Consider the following 17,466-nt stretch of genomic DNA (forward strand, 5'->3'; position numbering starts at 1 on the left):
TTCTCCCCACTGCCTGAAGTGCCCCTCTCTCCTTTGCCAGCCTGGTCCCACACATCACTGTCAGAAACGGAAAAGCATTTTTGGGGCTTCACGCTCTTTTATTTCCCCATTAGAAACACAGTGACCAGAAGGAAGCAAAATCCCTCTGCTGCCCTTCCAGAATTTGGCAGTGGCCTCCTCGTGGGAGCTGCAGGTGTTTGTGGCAGCAGCTTTGATCCTCAGCAGCTCCCCAGGGAGGGACATCTTCCCACTGGCTCTGGCTGCACTCAGCATCCCCTCGCTCTGGCTCCTGGAATTGCTGCACTGATGTTGCAAATATTTAAACTCTGGTTCATTGATGAGCTTTCCTCAAAGCCATTTGACTTTAGTCTTCACCAAGAAACCAGATTTGGCAAATAGGACAATTTTTGTTACATAGAACAGGTAGGCTTCCTTAGTACTGAGAGTGGGCTCACCCCCACACACTGTCCCGTCCCATCCCATCCCATCCCATCCCATCCCATCCCATCCCATCCCATCCCATCCCAGCAGCTCAGCATCCTCTTGCCATGTTCCCCTGCCAGACAGCAAGCAGATTAGCAGGATTTTCCAGGGTGTTTTTTCACTAAGCCATATGAAAAAGGGGGAAAACAGGGAATTTACTATTTTAATATTAGAAATTTTTGTTAGGAGAAGTGGACAAGCAATTGTAGGAAATGAGTCTCAAAAGCCTGAGTACTCTCCCTATCCTGCTTCAGGTGTCTGTGGTTGGGATGGGGCAGGAGAGTAGTGGGATCAGGGGTGGGACAAGGTCAGGGTCCTTCCATGGCAGTTGTTGGAGCCAGACTGAACAGGAATTGTGCTATTGCCCACTTGTTTTGGGTTTATTTTGCTTTTCCCTGCTGTAGAGCCTGTGGGTTTGCCTTCAGTTATTCCTTGGAGCAGTGGGATCATGCCCTTGGAGTGTGTTTTCCATCCCTGTCACGGGGCCAGTTCCTGCAGGAACAGAACAAAACCAATTCAGAAGGCAAGGACAGAACCAGCCTGGGGATGGTGCAGGCAGCAGCTCTGAGGCTGCCCCTAATCCATGTTGGGCAGGAATCATCCCAGCTGGAAAAGTGAAAATCCAGGCAGTTTGCTCAGGTGTCACTGGAGATGCTGCAGCCCTTGTGCCAGGGCTGGGCACCCCACAGCCAAGTTTTGCTGCTTGTTTTCTGTAGGGAGAACCAGGTGGTGATGCTGAGGCCATGCAGGGAAGAGGCAGGTTGTAAGGCTCTAAATATCCCACATTTCTGCTGAAATTCCTCTTCCCCACCTGCACCTTTCAGGGGAGTTTCCTGTTTGAAATAAGGCAGCTATAGGTATCAGGTTTCCTGGAAAAGAGGGCATGCAAAAAAGAGATTACAAAAAGTAAAACCTAAGCTGTTCCATTACAGTTTGGACTTGTAGAGCTAACTGTGTTTTAATTACTCGGGATAAACTGTACCCTCTCAAAAGGTGCAGAATAATGAAACTGTGAGATGGAAGAGAGAAGGCAGCTAATCCTGCTCCTGGCATGGAGATCCCCACAGCCTCACAAAGCCCTGGGGGAGGGGGAGCCCTTTAAACCAGGGATTGCCAAGGTTTCCAAGAGCCCTGTTTGTGAAAACAAAAACAAAGCCAAAGAGGAGCAGAGCAGACGAAGCTCTGAATTTCAGAGAGGGTTGCTGGATCTTTTTTCCTTGTTTTTTCGAGGCTTTTTTGTTCCCCATCTGAAGTGTTGGTGCTGGTGAGGGTGTGGTGGGACGCTGGTGGCTGATGCTCCTCACCTGCCTTCAGCATCACCCACCACCCTTGGAAGGGTCAGCAATCCTCTTCTTGCCCCAAGGCTGGGGGTTTTTAATTTATTTTCTTCACCCCTTTTTGTAGTCAGAGCCATTCTGAATCTCCAAAGCTGGATCAGATCCACATCTCCAAATCATTAAGGTTGGAAAAGGTCTCCAAGATCAAACTGACCAAACACCACCGAGAGCAACTGAGTGTCACATCCAGTTGTTCCTCGGGCACCTCCAGGGATGGCGACTCCCAAACCTCCCTGGGCAGCCCCTTCCAATCCCTGAACACCTTTCCCATGAAGAAATTCCTCCTGATGTCCAACCTGAACCATCTCTGGCGCAGCTCGAGGCTGTTTCCTTTTGGAGGAGCCCTGGGAGAAGAGGCTGGTGCCACCTGCAGTGGTGGCACTGCCCCGAGGGACCAGGACAAGGGTTGGACCTGCAGAAGGAGCAGCCAGGATTAAACACAGCAGGGTCAGGCTTGGGTGTTGGCAGGCAGGGTCCAGAGGGGGGTGGGAAAAGCTGCCTCAGTTTCCCCCCAGGCTCTGGCCAGCTTTGGTGGCCACGTTCGCCGTGCCAGGCTGGGAGCACTGCGGTAAAATGGCTCCTGACTCCAGAAGTAGGTCTGGTTGTGGAGAACATGTGGGCCTCGAGGACACGAGTGAGACTTAATGAGGTTTCCAGCATCTGATCTGAGGAACGCACATCTCCAGAAAATATTAAACAAAAGCAAAGTATTTTTATCCCCGTTAATTACAGCGTCGTGGGCCTGAGCTGAAGTGGGTTTCAGCAGGACTTGCAGATGCTCGGCGCTTTTCTGCGCTGAGCCACGTTCTTGTCAGTCAGCTCTCTGCTGAGCAGATGCAGTTAATTTAATTTTGACAGGCACCAGCAAAGTTGTGCAAGGGTCCGTCCTCCTCCCCTGCTCCTGCTGCACCGGTTTGCAGGGAAAAGGGAAAATCTTCATGCAGCAAATGGCTGGAATGTAAAGGCTGGACTTGAAAGTTATGAAATCCTGAACTGACAAGAGCACACTTCATTAAAAATTCATCTAAAATAGCCATTATAGAATAGTTGTGGTAATTAGCTGAGAGAATAGTTTTCTCTCCTGGCCTCTGATTCCTGACAGTAAGGAAAGAGGGCAAGGAACAGCCCAGAATCCCAAATGGTGCAGCCCGTGCAGCATCCCGAGCGGAGCCGGGCACGGCGCGCTGCAGCCCCGTAAATCACAGCTCAGGCAGCCACGCCGGGAATTGCAGGGGGATGGAGCAGCTCCTGCCGCTGCAGGGACAGCCCCTGCTCCTGCCAGCTCCCCCTGGGGCCAGCCTGGGCACGGGGAGGATGCTCAGCACAAAGAGCTCGTGGATTTTTAGGAGATGCGCCGGTTATCCTCCGGAGCGCTTTGGCTTTTTGCAGAGGGATTTGAACACCTGCAAACTGCTGACAGCACGGCTGTGTGGCTTCATGTGACAAGGTGGGGACTGGGCACAGATTGGACATGGTGGTCTTTTCCAGGCTGAGTGGCTCTGTGGTGGCAGTGCCCCACGCTGACCCTGGCACGGTCGGAGCTGAGCAGGGGCAAGGCTGAGCCCCAGGCCGGGGGCACTCGGCCTCTGGCCTTTTTTGGCATTAAACTTCCAGCCCCATTTTCCTCCCTCTGAACCACAGATGTTTAATTTTAGGCTGGCAGATGTTTCACTCCTGGCTGAGATCTGAGGCGAAGGCAAGATAGGGGTATTTATAAACCAGTAATATTTTTCCTATACTAATTCCAGATTACCTCCCTGTATAAATAGGTCACAAATCAAAGGCTACATTTCAGCACGTTGGTATAAATGTACTATTTGGGAAATGTAAACTCTCCCCGTTGGGACTCTGTGATGGATCTATCCCTTGTGCTTGCCTGTGTCCTCTGCTGCAGGTTTACATCTGCAGCAGATGCTGGGGATGCTGAGGCTGTGGAGGGAAGATATTTTTGAGGTGGTCCCACTGCCAGTGGAAAATAGGCTGATGGGAGAGAAATACTGGTAAAATATTGCTGTTTGAAAAGAGACTTCTCACTGTGTACAGAAAAGGATTGTCCACATGTTTGCATCCGTGGTGGAGCAGGTGGAGATGGGTTCTCCAGCCTTTTCTGCAGGGCTTGAAATGTGTGGTTACATGCTGGGACTCTGTAAACATCAATTTTTGGGGTGAGGCTCCATCACTCTGATCTTTCTGTATCTCCAAATCCCCTTCCTAAATCAGAAGCAGTTCTTTCTTACCCACAGGAGCACCTTGATGTTTATGTGCAGTTTGGAGAACCCAGACTGGTGGGAACTGGGGCTTCATGGCTCATTTTGAAGCCCTGCTGTTTGGACTGTCAGGAAGTGAGGAGATGAGTGAGGTCTGGGGCCAGGTGTGTGTCCAGCAGTTCCCAGGCACTCACCTGAGCAGCCCATCCCCAGCAAATCTCAGGTGGGACGTGCAGAAATGCCAATGTCACCAAACCATCATGGGCTCAGCACTAAGGTGCTGTTGGGGAGCTCTGCAGTGTGTTTGAGGGATAAGGAGAACACATGCCCCAGCATCCTGCAGAGCCTGGAGCCGTGGAGCATGGACCAGTCAGTTAGTTTGAGGCTGTTTCTTCAGCCAAAAAAATCCAGGGAAAGGGGGTTTTCCCATTCTGCACCACCTGTTGCAGCTGCAGCACCCAGCTAAGTTTGGGATAAAAGCATATATCCAAATAAATGAAATATTCCAGTGTTTGGCTGGCAGCTCTCGTGGCTTCCTCTGTAATGATTTCCTGCCCCTCTCTGCTGGCTGGGAGCTCCTTTCTTGTTCAGGAACAAAACTGTATTTAACAATACTTCCCATTGTTTGCCCTTTCATTCAAAGGGAAGGAGCCGCTGCCCTCTGAAGATACAAATTAATTAGAAGCAAATACTCTCCTGTTCTGTGGAGCAGAAAGGCCAAACAGAGTGGCTTTCTGTGGAAACATGGCACCAAAGTGGCTCTTGTGTCCTGCTCCTTTACATAACTGATTGCTCTCTGCTCAGTTGAGGTGCCACTGAAAGCCCCAAACCTCTTTTTGTTTGGTATCGTTGATTTTGATTTTGTGCTAATGCTTGAACGGAAGCAAAGTCCCCCAAAATTATTCATGGCCATGTTTAATAAGAGATTTATAGACAGTGAGCCAGCAGGACAGATGTAACCAAAATCCAGCAGTGGGTTGAGTTACACTTGGTCTTTTTAGCTGAATTTTAGTTTGGTTTATGAATTTTAGTTTGGTTTATGAATTTTGGTTTGGTTTATGAAGTACGGTGCTGATGGATATTGTGGGTGCTTTCAACCTGAGCCACTGGTTAAAGTAAAAATGAAATATTAAAAATTGAATTTTAATAACCTGGGTGGGGCCCTGTGCTGGGGTGGGATGGTGTTGGGCACATATACAGCTCCTAGGGGTTGTATATTTAATTTTACCTCTGAGTAAAATTTTACCTCTGGGAGATGACTGAGGTGTCCCTTCCTGCCCTGGCCCTGCCTTGCCAGGGAAGGACAACAGAGCAGGACTGGTTCCTCCAAACCCACTGTCCCTTTGGTTTTGGTTTCTTTAAGCTGGAAAATATCACTATTTAATGGGATATGGTTTACTTATTGCTCTTTAAAGGCCTCAAAATACGGCTGGTCTTTGAGATTCTCTGTCAGTGGGAGCTGAGCCCCATCTCCAACGGGATCTTGGCTCTGGATGCTTGGGAATGCTGGGAATATTGCAGCTGGGAATGTCAATGGCACGGATTTCCCACTGATGGTGGGGCTGTGATGGCACAGAGAGTTTAAACCCCCCCCCTGAGTCGTTCTGCTGCTGCTGGCTCCTGTCTCCCCGAGCAGGGACCATCCTCCTGCCATTCCAGAACCCCTCCTGGCATTCCTCAGGGGCAGAGGGAGCCATCCCAGCCATCTCCTGAGGGTGGGGATGCCCCCAGAGCCTGCCATGGGATGCCACAGCCCAGCACGGCACCACCAGCATGTCCTACTTAGAACACTGCTCCCTTTGTCCCCGAGCCATGGCCGGCGTTACTGAGCAACAAGTCTGCAAAACTTGTTATTTTATCTGCAGGGAGGAGAGGTGGCCCCCAGAACTCGGGGATAATGGCAGGAAAAGTCACCTCTGGGGCAGGTTCTGAGTGCAGAATCGCTCCTTGCTGGGGTTTCTGCTCTCTGTGTTCACTGATTTCGAGCACAGAGCTGGGTTTGGGTTTGTATGGGGCACTTGCCATGTTATCAAACAGTGTTGGGGGAAAAAAGGTGGATTGTGGCAGGGCTGGGCTGCAGTTCAGCCCTGGAGCTGTTCCCACCATGTCCTGGAGTTGGTGCACATGGTCAGCCCTCGTTGCTGTCAAAAATTGTCATTTTAAGCAATATGGTGGTCTTGGGCTGTCAGTGTGCTTTAGAAACCAATCCTGTGTGCCCACAGTACCCAGGTTTGGAGGTGCTGGCAGGACAGCCCAGTGTTTCCAGCTTTTCCAAGTTGCTGGTTGCTCCTGGGCAGTGGTGGGTTCTGAACATGGGGCATCAGAGCAGATTGGGAAAATCTGGTATTTTGGCTTTCAAGCTACATCTTACCAACATTTTTTGCCTTGTTGATGGGGGCTTCTTTTGTTACTGAGAGGAGAAGTTGGCCTGCAGAAGGCAGAGGAAGGGAAGGTGGGCTGGAGGTGGCTGGTGGGTGCATCTCAGGAGAGGCTCTGGTGACCTTTCTCAGAGCAGAGGTGGCTGCAGGGTCCAGATTTTAACTTCAGCAGGAAAAACCACCAAGAGAAATAATGATGGAACTGCTGCAGGTGTTGATCAAACTGGGGCAATTCCCTGCCTCTTTAGAGGCCCTGGTGAAATTCCTGCCATCCTCCTGGGGTGTGTGGGGTCCTGCCAGTGCCATGACAAGCTCTTTTAACAGTTTTCCCTTTCCATGTTGAAGTTGCCCAGGAGAAGGCAGAGCAGATCCCCCTGGAGAACCGCTCCTGCGTGCTGATCCGCCGGGACCTGGTGGCCCTCCCTGCCAGCCTCATCAGCCAGATCGGCTACCGCTGCCACCCAAAGCTCTACTCCGAGGGGGACCCTGGCGAGAAACTCGAGCTTGTTGCAGGTAGCTTTTCCTTGGAATGCCTTTGGATTGCTGCTGTTTCCCTTCTGGAGTTGTGCTCTCCATCTTGCGTGCCCTTGCTGTGTCTTTCTGGATTATTCGTCGCCGGTCGTCTTTTGGAAAGTTCTGAGTTTGCTTTAATTTGCTGACAGAAAAATGTGTCATTAACAGGATTTATTCAATTGAATTAATTTAGCATTTTAATTGAATTCTGCAGCTTGTGTTCTTCCTGCTCGGTGTGGCTGCAGTGAGTGTGTTTTCATTTAGAATCACAGATCTAAAAACCCCTCAAAAATTGCCATGTTGTAAGATTTACAAAGCAAGGGAGATAAAATCTGTGTCAGTGAACAAGCTTTGAAAAACCTGTGAAAGTTTCTTTATAAATTTACTAAGTGGTCAAACACTGCAGCAGGAGGAGAATGAATTGTGTTTGGTCCTTTCTTCTGTCTTTGTTTTCATTTTGGGGGGAATTTACAGTACTGAGAGAATTTACTCCTCTAGAAAAGATTTCTGGCCAGTGTGAGGTGGAAGAGGTTCTGTTTAGAGAGTGTAGAGCTGCAGGACTGAAACCAGGTGTCTGTGGCAGCCCAGGCACACCCAGCACTGCACAGAAAGTGTTTAACTGAAGTGACCAGGCTGAATTCCAGTGGAAATAATTATATTCTGCTTCTAGAAGTTCCCCCCAGCTTGACTTTGCAGTGGCCTGGCTGTGGGTTTTTCCCTTGGATGTGGCTGTGTGGGGATGGCTGGGCAGGACACCCAGACATGCCCCAGGTGGGGAGGTTTAATTAATCCCTGCAAAGCCCTTGGTCCAGAAAGGACATGTGGCAGCACAGTCCATCCAAAGCAGTTCTTCTTCCCTTCCAGTCATTTCTCTCTTGGTGAGCAGCATGATTTCATTTTCATTCTGGAGAAGGAGTCAGGATTTCAGGGGATGCCCACAAAGGTTTGCAGCTGATGGAGGACAGGACTTTGATGGAAGGCAAAGCACAGCGTACAACCACAAGTATTTACTCTGGATCTGGAATATTCATTTTGTACCCATTTCCATTTAATGTGAGACTTCTTAAAACCATCAAGTGGTGCAGGTTATTTTCACAGTGAGAGCTGCAAATTGGTTTGAGGCAACTCTGCTTGATTTACATTTTTCAATCTGGAAAAAAAGTAGATTAATATCACAAACTGATAGTGGCTGCCTGGTTATTTTTCATTTATTAAAGTGAAGTTCCCCTCAGTGGTGGCTGGTGTTTGCTCTGATGCCTTATCTCTTAAAATACAAAATAAACTCCCCTAATTCCTGTCTCAGACCTAGAGGGGGGGCTTGATCCTGCTGTGAAAGTTTTCCTCAACTCTCCAAGTGGGAGTGTTTTCCTTTTGTTTCTGGTTTTTCATGCTACAGTTGATTCAGCAAACTTGAGCAGCCCTCTCTGAAAAAGGGTCTTTAACAAGGCCTGCAGTCACCACAGCACATCTGAGGGAGGGGCTGAGGCTGTTACTTAAAAAAAACCCCAAAAAAACTCATTAGATGGAAGGGAATACAAGGAGTATTCCTGGTGAGATGTGGCATGGCTCAGGGATCCGGAGGGATGCTGGATCCTGGGGCAGGATGAGTGTCTGTGATGCCAGGGGAGGTGCAGAGGGTCAGGCCCAGGGGCTGCCCTGAGCTCCAGCTGCATCCACAAGGTCAGGGACAATCCTCTTCCCTGGAAATCCAGGAGGAGATGTTACTTCTGCAGCAGATGGTTTTGTATCTCCAGAACAGAGTGTGTTCTGGATCCAGCTATGACCCATTATTTAATCTTAATTAAAAGCAAATACGAAAACCTTCTCATGTAAGAGAATGCTTGAAAAATGGGATAACCTCTCCCTGGAAGCAATGCTGAGGCAGGAGCAGGTTGGTCTGTGAGCAGAGTAAAAAGGTTTGATATAAAACCTGCTGTCAAGTACTGCCAGACCTCTGGACGTGTCCAGCTGCTTTGCACAGGCTTCCTTTTTCTTCCAGAAAACATCCTTAAAGGCAGCAGGTTCAAAGGCAGCAGTTCCTGTGCATTAGAAGGAAAATTCCCTGCTCACCAGAGGTATCAAGAGGTGATGGGCTGGAGTTTTGGAAGCAGTTAGATCTGTAACCAAGTACCTCTTTCTGTGCTAGATGAGTTTTTTCTTTCATTTCCAGCTCTGTGTTCTACAGTCTTGCACTGGAAAAAAAAAAGAAAAGGCCAAATGGATTGGGGTTTTCTTGCTTCAGAAAGAATAAATAATCTGATCTGTACATATCAAATCACAGTGTAAGCCTTGCACGGTGTGCATTGGTGAGAAAATAGGAATCCTTTCATTTGATTCCCATAGACTTCCTGTCTGTACAGATAAAATTAGGAGTTGTTATTGCCTGGGACTTGCCAAGGCCCCGAGGATTTGTCAGGATTCTCCAGAAATCCCTCTGTCCTTGTTGCAGCAGGTGAAGGAGGCTCCCAGCAGCGAGGAGGAGCTGGGGGTGGCTCTGGGGCTGTGCCAGGGGCTCATTCTGGATTGTCCCTCTCCCCCCTTGCAGGCTCAGGTGTTTACATCACCCGGGGGCAGCTGATGAATTGCCATTTATGTGCTGGTGTCAAACACAAGGTCCTGCTCAGACGTCTCCTGGCCACCTTCTTCGATCGGTAGGTCCTGTCCTGTCCCGTCCTGTCCTGTCCTGTCCCGTCCTGTCCTGCTGCTCCTGCTGCTCTGCCAAGGGATCCCTGCCCTGTTCCCTTCACCTCCCAGGGCTTTAACCCTGTGTCACGAGCTCTTCACCCTCTGCACTCAGCTCTGTGCATTTTCTTAATGATGCCTGAGAACTTTATTCCATGTCCATGCACATTTCCCATTCCTCACCTTGAAATCCTGGCGATGCCTCCAGCAGGACCTGGAGGGAGGAGGGCAGGGAGTGGCTGTCCCCATGTCCCCTCTCCCAGGATGTCCCTTTGCCAAATCCAGGTGATGCCTCACCTGGAGGGAGGAGGGCAGGGAGTGGCTGTCCCCATGTCCCCTCTTCCAGGATGTGCCTTTGCCTCCCCACAGGAACACTCTTGCCAACAGCTGTGGAACTGGAATCAGGTCCTCCACGAGCGATCCCAGCAGGAAGCCCTTGGACAGCAGGGTCCTCAATGCAGTCAAATGTAAGGAGAGGGGTGTTCTGCTGCTGGGTGGGACAGCAGGGCCCAGCCCTGGGCAGGGAAGGGCACTCGGTGTGACAGTGGTGGAGTTAGGTTGTAGGAAAATCAATTTATTTTTTAGTTTGCATCGTTTTTTGATTGCCCAGAGAAGATGTGGGTGGGATCTGCTCTCCATCAGCCACTTCCCCCTCAGTCACCTGCAGTGTTTTGGAACAGGAGGTGCTGGAGGAAACCCTGAAGGGTTCAGGAAGATCTGTTTGCCATGGGCTTCAGATGCAGTGAAAATCACTGTGTTCTCTCAGCCTGGCTGAATTCTGGGAAGTAAATCTATGCGTAAATATTACTGTGCAGGAGAACAAAACTCTTAAGCAGTTTTTTCATTTAGTTTTTAAGATTTGGAAGAGAAATCTTTCCCCTCCCTGATTGTGAAGTTCAGGGGCCTTCCAGCTGCCCTGGGAGATCTGTGGCACCTGGGGGACAGGGAGAAGAGGGCAGAGGTTCAGTAATGTGGGTGAACATGGTGGAGTCAGCTCCCTGTCAGCAGTTTTATCCTGCAGAGTCCCAGCTCTGGACTTGGCAGCCATGGTCCTTCCTGAGGGGGGCTGGAAGGGCATTGGTGCCGTGTGCCAGGATGTGGGATGGGTTCCTGCTGCCTGGATTTGTCCCTGTGCACGAGCTTTAGCTGACAGTTACTCGCCATGGCAGCTCCTTGGATGCTGCTCCATAACATCAGGCGCTTGGCTCCCGCAGAGGAGCAGGGCACGAGGGACTGCAGGGCTCCTGCAGCTCCTCCTGCTGCCTCCCAGGGGCTGTGCCAGCACAGGGATGGCTGCTGGGCAGGGGGGCATGAGGAGAGGGACAGGCAGAGGACAATCCCTTGGGCACCCCCTCAGCTCTGACATTTCCTGCAGCGCTGGGGGTTTAGGAGCCATTAACGGAGCTGCTGCTGGGGAGGTTGTGGGATCTTCTGAGTGTCCACCCATCCCCACATGCCATTGCTGTGGCTGTGGGGGTCCCCATGCAGTGAGGGGCCTGTGCTGGTGTTGGCAGGATGAGGGAAGAGAATCTTGACTCCATGTTTCAGAAGGCTGATTTGATTTATTATTTTATGATATATATTATATTAAAAGAAAATTATATATTAAACTATACTAAAGGGTAGAAGAAAGGACTTCATCAGAAGGCTAGCAAGGAAAAGAAAGAAATGGAATGATAAAATCTGATGACTGACCAGAGAGTCCAAGACAGCCGGACTGTGATTGGCCATAATTCGAAACAACCACATGAGACCAATCACAGATGCACCTGTTGCATTCCACAGCAGCAGATAATTATTGTTTACATTTCCTTTCTGAGGCCTCTTTAGCTTCTCAGGAGAAAAATCCTAAGGAAAGGACTTTTCCTAAAATATGTCTGTGGCAGGGGCCCGTCTGGGGTGTTTGCTCAGACCTCCTGGGGTGTCCAAGCCCATCCTGGCCGTCTCCAGCTGAGCAGCTCTGTCTGTGTGGAGAGCTCAGGCCGGTGGGTGAAGCTCTGCTCCCACCTGGGGTTCCAGGCGAGGCTGAGCCCCGTGTCTCCCTGTCTTTGCAGTGTACTGCCAGAACTTTGCCCCGAGCTTTAAGGAGAGCGAGATGAACGTGATCGCGGCCGACATGTGCACCAACGCGCGGCGCGTGCGCAAGCGCTGGCTGCCCAAGATCAAGTCCATGCTGCCCGAGGGGATGGAGATGTACCGCAGCGTCATGGGCTCCTCCACAAACACTGTCCCCCTGGAGCCCGACTTCCAGCCCGGCGCGGCCCAGCCCTTCGAGCAGCGCATCTATGCAGAGAGGAGGAGCGAGGCGGGGACTATCGTAGCCCTGAGAACTAGCACGGTGAACGTGGAGCTCAGCAACGGCTCCAGCCAGTCCTTCGAGCAGGGCGAGGACGCCGAGGGCGCCGGCTCCGTCATCCAGGAGGCAGCTGCCACGGAGGCTGTGGCGTCAGAAACCCAAAGCACCCCCCAACCCTTCGAGCAAGGCTCGGGCTCCTCCAGCCGGCCCGAGACCCCCGTGAGGAGACAGGATGGTACCTATGGAGGGACTTTATAAAGAGAGCAAACATTTCATGACCTATAAGGGATCTGTAATACTAAAGCTGCTTGCATGCATTACTAATACGAAACAAAAAAATGTGATCAAGCCACTTACCTACTGAACTGCTACTGTTGCCTGAAAAAAATGTGATTTTTATTCTGCTTGTATTTAAAATTTATGAAGGAAATAATCGCATTCGTTATACTGTAAACGACTAGGTCTGTGGCGACCTACTTAAAAAAATATTGGGCTCCTTTTTTGATATTCCTGAGGTTAGTCTATAAGATTGTAGCTTTTTCTTTTTTTTTTTTTCTTTTTTCCTTTTTTTTTTCTTGGTTTTTTTTTTTGTTTTTTGTTTTTTTGTTTGTTTGTTTTAAGAAGGGGAGGAGAAAAGCTAGCCACCCCCCACCCACCACCACCCCGTCATCACCCCATCCATCACTCAGCTCAGAAGTAAAGCCATCGTTAACCTTGTCCTCTAAGGAGAGTTTTGTCACTGAACAGGAAAGCGAGGCGTGTTCGGGTGCAGGTGCTGTGACTGGCCGCGTTTGTCTCGGGAAGGGCTCGAGCCAAGTGGGATGGGCTGGGGGAAATCGTGGCAGTGAAACCGTGGCCAGACCCCTCTGGAGGCAGGGGGAGGCCTGGCCGTGGTGCTGCTGTCCCAGGGAGGTTCCTGCGGCTCCCTGAGCGGGGATGGTGCCGCGGGAGTTGAGGCTGGCACGTGTCGGGAGGACTGCGTGGGATGCAGGTGGAGAGCCTGGCTGCCGTTGTGGTTGTGGTCTGGTTTTTGCCCAATATGGCTGGGTTTGGGTTTGGTTTCTCTCTCCCTCCCTCCCTCCCTTCCTCCCTCCCTCCCAGCCACTCCTTTTCCTTTGCTTCTCCGTGTTGGCACCTTCACGTCCCCACTCCTGGGGGGGCCGGGCTCTGTCACCCCTCTGCACCCCAGGACGTGCAGGGAGAACCCCCTGGGAGGGGAGGAGCCCCCCTGAGCCTGTGAAGGGATTTAGGGAGGAATCTGAGCATGGAGAGCGCGTTGTTCTGGCTCCAAAGGGCACGGAGTCGGGAGCTCTTGGTGTTGGCTCCTGGCAGCATCCACACTGGAGGCAGAGCTCAGTGCGTGCAGAGCTCACCCTCTGCCCCTCCCTCCTCCCCAGGCCAACCAGGCTCTCACTTTTTAATCATTTGGAGTGTATTGGATGCAAAAATTAAAAAATGAGCTTTGAGCCCTTCTGTGAAGAGGTTTTGGGGAGGAGGAAGCGCTTTGCCTCCTGCTCACCCTCCCGCTGCCCCTTCTGGGGAAAACCCAATGTGGAGTTACTTGTCTTTATTTTTCTTGTTGCAGGCTGATGTCCCCAGGCTGTGGTGGCTTTGGTGGCCTCGGGATGGGACTTGTGGGTGTCCCTGGAGCCTGATGGGCAGCAGGTACCTGCTCTGTCCCTCCCCTTCCCGAACCCCAAAGTGAGCAGAGTCTGTCCAAGGGGACGCTGCAGCTTCCCCCGAGTGCTGGGGCCAGGCTGGGGTTCCCACGGGGATGGCACTGCTGAGGTGCCTCCAGGGGATGGGGACAGGGACATTAAAGCCAAGTTTGGCTTTTTCCTTTTTTTTTCCTTTCCTTTTTTAATGATGGTTATTTTTACTGTGACTTAACAACCTGCTTTAATGACACTTGCAGCTTGTTCTCTAACACGTTGGGGACTAGGAACAAGGTGCACCAAGAGTCACTTTTAGGCTGCTGTGGCTGTGCTCCTCTTTTCTTTCCTGCTTTGATTCCCTAATCCAGACAGCGCTTTGCTCAGGGTTTTCTTCCTTCTTTGTATTTCCATTGGGAAAGGGGGAGTGGGGAGAGGATAACCCAACTTTTGGCCATTTGTTTTGTTTTCTTTGATACTTGAAGCAGTTTTTTGCATCGTAAATAACGAGGCTGCCCAGCCTGTGCCGCTGCTCCTGACACAACAAACCAGTGATGGGGGGGGTCCTGCCCCACGCTGGGTTTTGGCACAGCTTTTTTGGGGGGGACTGTGGTGCCCCAGACCAGGTTTTGGGGGCTGGTGCAGGTGCAGAGGTGTGGGATGCTTTGGAGAAGTGGGAATGGGCACGGCTCTATTTGCACTTTACCCACGTCACTGAACAACCCCGGGGACCACGGGCTGAGCTCGGGGGGGCTTTGTCCCCAGCCGTCCCTGGGGACACGGAGCAATTCCTTGGCCCTGGGGTGTCCCCGTGCCCTGGGGACAGCTGCTGGAGGGCAGCTCAGCCAGCTTGGTGGGGCTCAGGTTTGGCTGAGGACCCTCCTGATCCCCAAATCTTTGGGTTTGCCAAAAGTTTGAGGCAAGCTGGGAGCGGCTCCGGGTGCCGGACATCAAAAGTCGTCCCTTGTGTGTGTGTCTGTGTGCATATATATAAATATAAATATAGAGAGAAAAGATATTGCAGAGGATTCCTCCTCCTCCTCCTCCTTTTTGGCACTTGCTGGGGGTGGGGAGCAGGCTGAGCCCCCCAGCTGGGGGCTGCACTTGGCTGGAGGGATTAATTCTGGACCAAACCTGTTCCCAGACAGCCAGGGGGGCCACCGGGGGGGCAGCAGCAAAGTACTTGAATGGCTTAGGACAGAGAGTCTGGAGAGAGTCAAGTTGCACAGTGAAAATATATATTTTTATACCTAGCACAACTTCCTGTATATTTTGGGGTTTTTTTCTTTCTTTTTTTTTTTTTCCTTTCATTTCCTTTTTTTTTTTTTTTCTGATTTGGGTTTGTTTTATTAATTATTGTTATTATTATTAGGAAGGCAAACTTCTAAAATGTGAAGGGCGTTGGGTTTTTCCTTATCTGGTAGATGAGGGCAAGCATTTTGCACTAATGTTTCCTGTGTGTGGAGGATTAATGATATGTTTGAAAATGTTATATGGTAATGATTGTATTCTTCCGAGAAAAAAAACAACAAAAAAAAAAGCAAAAAAAAAAATAACCCCTTAAAACTGAATGTAAGGTGAGAACAGAGCAGTCCATCGATTGTATGCGGCTTTCCTGAGTGCCTTAGAATTTTTTGATCATTTTTTTTCCAAGGAAAACAGATTAAGAAGATCAGATCATAACCGACTCCTTCCTCCTCTTTGTTTACGACACTATTTTAAATTCTAGAATTTTGGGGCTGCTTTATAATGTGAATAGGAAACTGCATTCATCTAGGTCTGACAGTGTAAAATCAGAGCATCAGTATTTATGGTATGTCTGCACCTTTATTCTTATGCTTGACTATTAGCAATATTACCTGTATATTCTATATCTGAAGTTATACCAAGCACCTTTAACGAGCGCAGAGTGTAAAAGCACCCGAGTTCCCCGCAGCCGCCCTAGCGTAGGACCAGCTCCTCTCCTCCTCGTTAGCGCTAATTAAACACCGCTTCGCCCAGCCGAGGGGCTGCATGACCCTCCGCCACCCCGCTGTCGCACGGGCCGGTGACACGGTGACATTCCCGACCTTTCCCGGCGCTGAGGGCAGGAGCTGGGGCGGCTCCTCGGGGCCGGGAATTCCCTGGAGCCTCCCCGGGGATGGGGCTGGGAACCGCGGGCTCCGGGCCCCGGCAGCGCCCCCAAACTGGAAGTGCCCGCGGGCTTCGGGGGGCAGAGCGCTCCGGGCTGTCCCCGGGCTGTCCCCATCCTGTCCCCATCCTGTCCCCAGCCCTGTCCCAGCCCTGTCCCCGGGGCTGCGCTCACAGCTCCCGTTTTGCTGGAAATCGCTCGCTGCGAATGGAGAAGGAGCCGTGGGAAGCCGGGATGAGCCCGGAGTGTCCCCAGAGTGTCCCCAGCTGTCCCCGCAGCCCATCCCGGGATTCAACTGCTGTTCCAAGTGTTCCTGCTCTCCAAACCGTGCTGGGAGCGAGCGAGGGGCGAGTGGGACACACTCACATTGGAAACCCCTCCACTCCTCCTCCAGTTTCTTCCACTGTTTAAAAGCGTTTTGCACACACACAAAAATTTAAAAAAAAAAAAAAAATCGTGATTTTTATGTCAAGGTTATAATAAAAAAAAAAAAAAAGCCAAAACTTGCAATACTATTTTTAGCAGACAAGAATAAAGAGAAAAAAAAAAAAGTAAATGAAATAATTAATAAATAATAAGAAACAACTGAGTATAAATGTATAAATATTTTTGACTTGAACATTTGGATGGCACTTGATTCAAATAGAACATTAATCCTTTGGACAGAATGTTTGGGGAAAAAAAAGGACTTAAAGTACAAGGTTGTTTTTAAAGCGTCTTCATAGGGTATTAAGTAGTACTGTAATTCATGACTGTTAAAAATACTTTCTGTGCTGTAAGGAAATCTCACAGTACCACTGAATTATGTTCCTCAACTGTCTCAGCCACGAACGATGCTAGCTTCTTTTTTTTTATTATTTTATTTTATTTTCTTTTTTACCGTGCATTATTCACTAGTATTTATGTGCTCTTACTCTGTATAGTTCAGACTGTTATTTTGTAGCCATGGCTGACACGATATATCAGTAACTAAACAAAAAAAAGAGAGAGAAAACATGAAGACCCGCCCCCCCCAGCTGGAACTGTGCTCATAGCTGTTTTCATATGATGAAAAAAATCCATTTAAAAAAAAAAAAAAAGAAAAACAAAAAAAAACAACCCAATGTGATCATTAATTGTAAAACGCTTTGTAAAATTCACATTTACAAAATAATAAAGTAAATTACAATTAAAAGGTTTCCTTTGCTCTGGTTTCTGTCTTTCTGGGTGGGGGGCAGTGTTAAGCAGGGGGTTGTTAATAGATGCTGAGGGGGCTCTGATGGCTCAGGCTCCACTTCAAGGTATGAAACAGTCCCCAGATTTCATACCTTGAAAGGTTTTGCCCAAAATTTGGGATTTTGGAGTTCCCTGCACTGCCCTGGGCCTCACCTGATGTGGTTTGGGCATCTTTTGGCTTTTTTACCTGGACACATCACACATTCCCTCCCTCCACTTATAAAAACGAATCTTTGGTGTTATTTTTATCATTATTTAAAATTGAATTTGCAGCGCTCCCAAATGAATCCGGGGCTTTTCCAGAGAGTGGGGCCGGGACTGGCGGACGCAGCAGCAGCTGAAATCCTCCCGTGCCCTGCTCTGCTGGGAGCTCCCCACCTCTCCACCGGGGAAAATCCTTCCCCAAGCTCCAGGAATGTGCAGGGGGGCTCCTGCCACCCCCAGGGACACGAGTGATGAGTCTGCCAGGCCTCAGAGGGTGTCCCCCGGCCCCGGGGATGCTCCGGGGATGCTCCGGGGATGCGGCGGCAGCGGCTGCGCTGCCTGCCCTGCCCCAGGGGGAGGTACCCAGG

The 17,466-nt window shown here is 50.2% G+C and overlaps 1 protein-coding gene across 2 annotated transcripts in view; it reads left to right on the top strand.

The window, feature by feature from the left end:
• The window catches only part of NACC2 (NACC family member 2), a 52,230-nt gene extending 35,742 nt beyond the window's left edge, over positions 1–16,488 (top strand). For both annotated transcript variants that reach the window (XM_084219484.1, XM_084219485.1), the window contains exons 3-6: positions 6,751–6,918; positions 9,464–9,569; positions 9,970–10,067; positions 11,655–16,488. In XM_084219484.1, the coding sequence (XP_084075610.1) occupies positions 6,751–6,918; positions 9,464–9,569; positions 9,970–10,067; positions 11,655–12,154 (872 nt within the window). In that variant the 3' untranslated portion in view covers positions 12,155–16,488. The remainder of the gene's footprint in view (positions 1–6,750; positions 6,919–9,463; positions 9,570–9,969; positions 10,068–11,654) is intronic.
• Positions 16,489–17,466: the final 978 nt, after the last annotated feature.

This window comes from Fringilla coelebs (genome assembly GCF_963513975.1).
Source record: "Fringilla coelebs genome assembly, chromosome: 21".
Taxonomy (NCBI): Eukaryota; Metazoa; Chordata; class Aves; order Passeriformes; family Fringillidae; genus Fringilla; species Fringilla coelebs.